General features: G+C 40.0%; 1 protein-coding gene across 5 annotated transcripts in view; it reads right to left on the bottom strand.

Annotated features, from left to right (window-relative positions):
* The window catches only part of KDM1B (lysine demethylase 1B), a 59,834-nt gene that overhangs the window by 23,380 nt on the left and 29,542 nt on the right, over positions 1 to 6,912 (bottom strand). For all 5 annotated transcript variants that reach the window (XM_019630386.1, XM_019630385.1, XM_019630387.1 and 2 more), the window contains 4 exons: positions 5,575 to 5,779; positions 3,795 to 3,979; positions 1,248 to 1,424; positions 848 to 922 (listed from right to left, as the gene is read on the bottom strand). In XM_019630386.1, the coding sequence (XP_019485931.1) occupies positions 848 to 922; positions 1,248 to 1,424; positions 3,795 to 3,979; positions 5,575 to 5,779 (642 nt within the window). The remainder of the gene's footprint in view (positions 1 to 847; positions 923 to 1,247; positions 1,425 to 3,794; positions 3,980 to 5,574; positions 5,780 to 6,912) is intronic.

Here is a 6,912-nt window from a genome sequence, read left to right as displayed (position 1 = left end):
TTTGTAAAAAGAAGCCATTATTTCTTTTAGCCAGACAGAAAAGAGTAAAAAGAGTAATTCAATTCTACCAAATTAATTTTCATAGTCCTTGACAAATAAATTTTTAAAAAAGAGAAATGTGTCAGACTTAGGAAGTCACAGAAATCTAGGGGATGGTTAATTTGAATGAATCTAATAGAAATTAGATACTGAATTGCACAAATGTTTTTTTGTAATAGTTTCTATTTTGGCTAATTTTGAACAACTGGAATAAGGCAACATACCAGATAAAAAGAAAAAATATCCTACCTTGGGGAAGCAGGCTATCTCAAATATGTACAGTATTTTGGAAGTTATGTAATTCTGTCTCCACCATGGATTAACTAATTCAATGTTGCTTCCAAAAGCAAAGATTTTTGTTTCCCAAGGTAAGATTCAAAGGGTGCCTTTGATTTGCATAAGAAAATTTAACTGGGTATTTCAGGAACTTTTATAAAAGCAACAGTGAATTTCCAAGCTGCTGTTTTGTCAAACTATTGTAGAAACAAAGGGTTTTTCCCAATTACCCCTCTATTATGTCAGCAACAACCTGTCAAGAATTTCTGCTTTTGTTCCAACTTAAAATTTCTTCTGACTTGCTCAGTCTAAAACTATCTCTAAAACTGTAGGAATTTCTCTGTTCCTCCACCTTTCTTTTATTAAACCATTTTCAAATTGTGTATCTTTTCTAGGATTGACTGCAAAGATATAAAGCTATCATGTATTCAGCATTCCTCACTAAAGTTAGGAACTGGTTTCAGTCTTAGAAAATTTGGACCAGAGGAGCAGTTAACCATCTGTTTCCACCTCCATGTGCCAAAAATCTTACCTTAATTCCAAAGTTATGCAGTTGCCTAGCAGCCGCTAATCCTGCTGGACCAGCCCCGATAATGATGACTGATTTCTTAAAAAAAAGGAACAAAACTCTAATTAGAACAATGAAAACAATGTACTGTTTTAGCTGTTCTAGAAGGTACTACCAAGCAATGTTAGCTCATCTACATTTCTTTGGTGTCCGTAGGAAGTTATTTTCTAAAAGAATATGGTAGTCCTTTTCTGAAATAATCCCTTCCTCTTTTCTACAGCCTTACGGAAACAGTGCTGCAGAAACACACATTCTGAAAAGTCTTGCTCTCTAACTGATATGGTGATAATGTGATTTTTCTTGGTATTATAACTAGCCTTCATCATGGCCAACAGTAATGTGATTGCCATGGCACGTCACCTACGTTGTGGTAGTCTTTAGGAAGAAGATGCTGGTCAGCACCGACGCTGAGAACGCCTGTGTTGATGAGACCTTTTCTGGTCATAAAATAAAGTATCCTCTCCACCTCCTGAACACATCGAATGCGCACGAGACCCCGGACAATGATGTGGGGAATACATTTATAAGGAGTAAGGGCTTCCTGTGTTTGGAAAGAAAACCAGACTGTTAAAGCAAATAGACAAAAGCAACTCTTGGTTCCTCAAAAAGTTAAACATAGAATTACCACATGGCCTAGCAATTCCACTCCTAGGTACATATCTGAATTGGAAACAGATGCTCACACAAAATGTTTATAGCAGCACTATTCAAATAGCCAAAAGGTGGAAACTATCCCATGATAATCAATGGATGAACAGATAAACAAAATCTGGTCTATCCACATAAGGAATACTATTTAGGCATTAAAAGCAATGCAGTGCTGATCTATGCTACAACATGTATTAACCTAGAAAACCTCATGCTAAATGAAGAAGCTCATTACAGAAGGCCACATATTGTATGATTCCGTTTATATGAAATGTCCAAAACAGGCAAATCTATACAGACAGATTAGTGGCTGCTGGGGGAAAGGCAGGAATGGGGAGTTATTGCTTAATGGGGGTGGGGTTTCCTCTTGGGGTAATGAAAAATGTCTAGAATTAGACAGTTGTGATGGTTAAACAACATTGTATATGTACTTAAGGCCAATGAATTGTACATTGTAGAAAAGTTAAAATGGTAAACTTTATGTTGTGTGTATTCTATCACAATAAAAAGAAACTCTCAGGGTCATTCAAATCCATTATTTATCACTAAGATATAGTAAGATCAAAGGGAGGTTTGTCTGGTGAAGGGAATAAAGAAGAAAGGGACAAAAGGCAGATGCAGCAATTTGTATCTTATCACATAAGTTTCCCCTTGCTGAGAATGACAGCTATAGCGAGTGTGGGGGCAGACCACACCACAAATATATTCCTGGCTCAATAAACCACAGAACGAAGGCAAATGCAGAAACCCAGGCTGCTCCATGTACTGACAGCAGGAAAAGCTGGGTTCTCATCACTAATATGAAAGGGGGACTGATTTAGGAACTGGGAAAAAAAAGAAGACAACACTGCCTTTCTCTTCTCAGCCCAGCTTTGGCAAGGCCTTGGTCCATTTCAAAGGTTGGAGAGTAATATGGCCTCAGCCTGTCATGACGTTAGAACAGGCATGGGAGGTATGAGTGGATGGCTGTGTCCTCTCCTGTACTTGTCAGAACCTGATCAAAACAAAGGAAGATGACTATAGACCCAAAGTATTCAAGAAATAACACGTACAACGTTGACTTGTATTGCTGCAAAAGATTTTTTTTTTTAAATGTGTTTGTATTTATGAAGTTAAAAAAAATCATTTCAAAGTCTTTGATTCTTTTAAAGCAACCTTTTGTGTTTTTCCACTGGCGTATTAAATATACACAATATATACTCTCTTCTTATTAAAATTTAAAATAGATCCAGACTGACAAGTTCAGATTTTTTTCTGTAAGATTCTTCCCCTAAAAAAAGTCAAATTTCAAAGTCAAATAAAGAAAATGTGAAGAAAAATGAATCCAGATTAGGCTGTTTCTGAAAGTGTACCTTTACAACTTATGCACAGGAAATTCTAACAATTTTGTTCAGTTCAGGAAATGTTTACTGAGCATCTACCTCAAGTCTGCTGGGAAGAAAATGAATAATTCTACCTTACCCAGCCTACTCACTTGGGTATAATTCATATAAATGGCATTAAAAGCCATCATTTAATCAGGTCATCTCATACCAGAGTCTAATCCAGCAAAGTACTAGGGTGGAACTGAACTATTTTTCTTTAATCAAGATTACTTTGGCAGCTTTGCAAAATGTTCTGCATTGAGTGGTCACTCAAATAAATGCAGAAGAAATTAATAAATAAGAAAAATAGTAGGGTCAGGAAAGACTTTGTTTAAAAACAAAAAAACAAAAACAAAAAAACTTGTATTCCCACCCCGCCCACCCCAATCAAGGAGGGTGCTGTGAGGCCCTAACATTTATTCAGTCCCAACACAGAGCAAAGCCCTGGTAGTTTGAGCGGAACGAGGTGAAGAAGAATCCTGCCCTCACGAGGTTTACAATCCAGCCTTCAGTGTTTTACTTTTTTTTCCTGGTGTTGCCACTGGAACTCTCTGAACCAAACTTTGCACCTTATCCTCACTCACCAGAGGGTCAAAGTTTCTGATGACACGTGGTCTAAAGTAGTGGTTCTCAGGAAGGAGACACTTTACCCCTATTTGGCAACAGTTGGAGACATTTTTGATTGTCACAAATGGAGGGTGCTACTGCATCGATGGGTAGAGGCCAGGGATGCTGCTACACATCATACAATGCACAGGACAGCCCCCCATAATAAAGACTCTCCACTCACAATGTGAGCAGCGCTGAAGTAGAGAGACCCTGGTGGAAGGGCTCCATCTACAGGTAAAGCAGCTCCTCTCTGTCGCGTGCTATTATTAGCTAACATGCCCACCACTTACTTTGCAGTTTGTGTGCCACAGTGCCAGGATGAGATTCCTCAGAGCCAGGTACATGGTGGGGTCTCGGGAATACTCTGGGAACTCATAGAGCTCATCCAGCTCCATCACGTCTGGCCTCACACACAGGGCTTTGCCACATTCGTTGGGCTGGTAGAAAGGCTGGAAGTACCGGTTCATGCCTGGAACTGACAGAAGCACACACAGGTAAATCGCACAAGCTATAACCTCCATAGCCATGCAGAAACAAACCAAAGAGGACAGCTGAGACAAGCTCCACAGTGTGTCCTACATAAGGGTTCCTGCTTCCTCCATCCAGTTAGGCAAAACATACATGAATTCAATATTTTCCCCATTCATTCTTCACAAATTTAATTTCCATGGTATGGAAATTTAAGTCGTAACTGTGGTTAAAAAAAAAAAAAGAAAAGCCAAATGCGTAAGATTTACCCTCTTAACCATGTTTGAGTGCACAGGTCAGTAGGGTTAAGTTCACACTGTTGTGCAACAGATCTCCGGAATTCCTACGTCTTGCAAGAATGAAACTCTGTACCTACTGAACACCAACTCCCCATGGAAATATGTTTCTAAAGTAACTTGCATTGGATTTCTTCCGAATATAAGATGAATAGATTCAAAGAAGTAAATGACCACTAACTCCTGACAATCCTTGAGTGGGGGTTTGCATTCCATCAGTGTTGTTTCTATGAATAGAGAATATTAATGTAATAGATATTTGTTTTTATAAAGCCAGGAAAAAAATGCTATTTTCTAACCTGTTTTTTAAAATTTATGATATCATGAACATTTTTCCATGTCATTAAATAGGACTTCAATGGATATCTATTTTCTTATTTATGATTTCACCATTCCCCTACTGCTGGGCATTTAAACACATCCAATTATTCACCATTATAAACAATGCCACACACATTTCTTTGCATATAAATTTTGGGGCTTACTTTCGATAACTGACTTTGATAATTTAGTTAAGATAAATTCCTAGAATCAAAGGGTAGCTATTTTAAGGCTTTCAATTCAAACTGCCAAACTGTCCTTCAAAATATACACACCCACTAACGGTATTTGAGTGCTGGCTTCATTCCAATTTCACTAACACTGGGATTTTTCACTTCAGCTTTGATTTCGACCGCAGGTCCATTTTTAGAGGGCCTGGTGTTATTAGTTAAAAACCTTAAGACAGGGCCACAATGTCAAAATCTATTTGCACCTTCAAAAATGGAAGTTTGTTAGTGTGCAGGCAGGAGATCTTGAATGCTTGCACACCAAGAATTCTGATGTAGAATTTTAAGATCCCTTTAAAGTAAATGGTCCATAGCTTGCCTGCCCTGACTTGAAGTTCTGAATTTTCTCAAGAGCGGTTCATTTTGCTGAGATTATCAGTGGCATACTCTGAAGCAGAAAGACTCCAAGAAAAAAAAGAAGGGCTACTCCAATAGTCAAAACTTTGTTCTGGGAGGTTAGAGTTGGCATCATCATCATCAACTTATGCAGCTATCAAATTTCAAATAAATTATTCATTAAACTCCAGAGACACGATTCCCGGACAAGTATTACAGGCTTTCCAAATTGAGGGGAAAAATTAACTGCGCAATACACGTAAATCATGCGACTGATCCACAGTACAACCAAATGCATGAAATAATGAGATGCTTTATATCACACGGTGCACACATCAAAAAAGGCTTCCCTTCTGCCCACCCACACATGTCCAGGGGATGCGGGGGGAGGGGAAGCAGGGAGTGCCAAGACCAGCTCTCACCCAGCACAGAGGGGACAGCCTTGGAATGCTCCAGCTTTCCGGGGCTGGTGTTGCTGGCTATGCGGTGTGTGCTGGTGCAGGAGGGGCTCATGCCGACGCAGTCAGGGTAGTAGGCAGACAGCAGGGGTGCTGCTACGCTGTCTTTCAGCAAAGGAGGTAGAATGAGCATGGAGTACCACCAGTGGTTGGAAACTTCCGACACTCTCTGAAATGAACAGAGCAACGTGAAGAGGGACAATGGCACAGGAAATACATATGCAGATTCAGCCAAGCACAGATGATGCTATTCAAGGCATTCATCCATAACCCTTCCACTTCGCCTTCTCCCGCTCAGCAATCCTACCCCGGAGTTCCCCACACTCAGATTTAGAAACAACAGTGGCTGGCGATACCTGAAGAGCACGTTTCCTAGGCAGAGCTCTTTCAGATATACAGCAACAGCTGTCCCCTCTCCCCACTCTGCTCCTCCAAAACCCCCCAAATCCAGGTCAGTCTTAAAGCTGCATCCATGGACTATATTGCAAGCCTAGGTTTAAGTGTCACATGGCAAATTTCTTTCTGTTCGGTAATCATTTATCATCCACCCCGCCGACACCTCCCCCCACACTCCCTAGGATCTAAGGATAACTGAAATTGCAAAACTGAGCAGAAAAAAATAATTCTCCTAAGCAGTAGGCACACATTACATTACTGCTTTTTGCCAGAGGCTACTAAAAAAACTTTCAGAGGGAAAGAACGCCACCACCATCAAAATAAGATGCTCAATGTGGAACTGAACCAAAAAACTATTTTTAGTCTTAAAATACGTGATCACATTCCAGAGTTGATTTAACATATGGAGTCAATGGATCAAAGCATCCCCATGATGACTAACTATTGCAATAAAAATAAGATTTGCTTGGCTTCTAAAGCAACACTGCCATAAATTCTACATGAGACAGCCTTTTCTAAACGTGATCTTGAATGCTTGCTCCAAGAATTTTAAGAATCTGATACAGCAGAACCTTGAGCTCAGGGTCCCTCTAATGTTGGTTCTCCAGGCTCCCAGCAAATGCCACGTGCCATCAAGCTGGAGTTTGTGAATTTGAGGTCTACAGGGTGAATCCAATTTGGAGATGCGTTTTGTTTGCTGCCCTTCAGACTTGAGAGTCCAAATCTGAGACAAACATTTTTCAGTTTCCTACCAGCCCCTATAAATTACTCCCAGCTGCTTCACACAATCACTTTACTTGCCCAGCCCAAAGGCATTTCAGTGTGCAATCTTTGTCCTCAAGGCTTGTTTTAGGCTTGGCTACCCTTGACCAGCTTGTACCGTACCAAAAAGAAGGGAAGCTTCAG

Source organism: Hipposideros armiger, unplaced genomic scaffold (genome assembly GCF_001890085.2).
Source record: "Hipposideros armiger isolate ML-2016 unplaced genomic scaffold, ASM189008v1 scaffold_907, whole genome shotgun sequence".
Lineage (NCBI taxonomy): Eukaryota > Metazoa > Chordata > Mammalia > Chiroptera > Hipposideridae > Hipposideros > Hipposideros armiger.
This window is presented reverse-complemented; position numbering and strand designations above follow the sequence as displayed.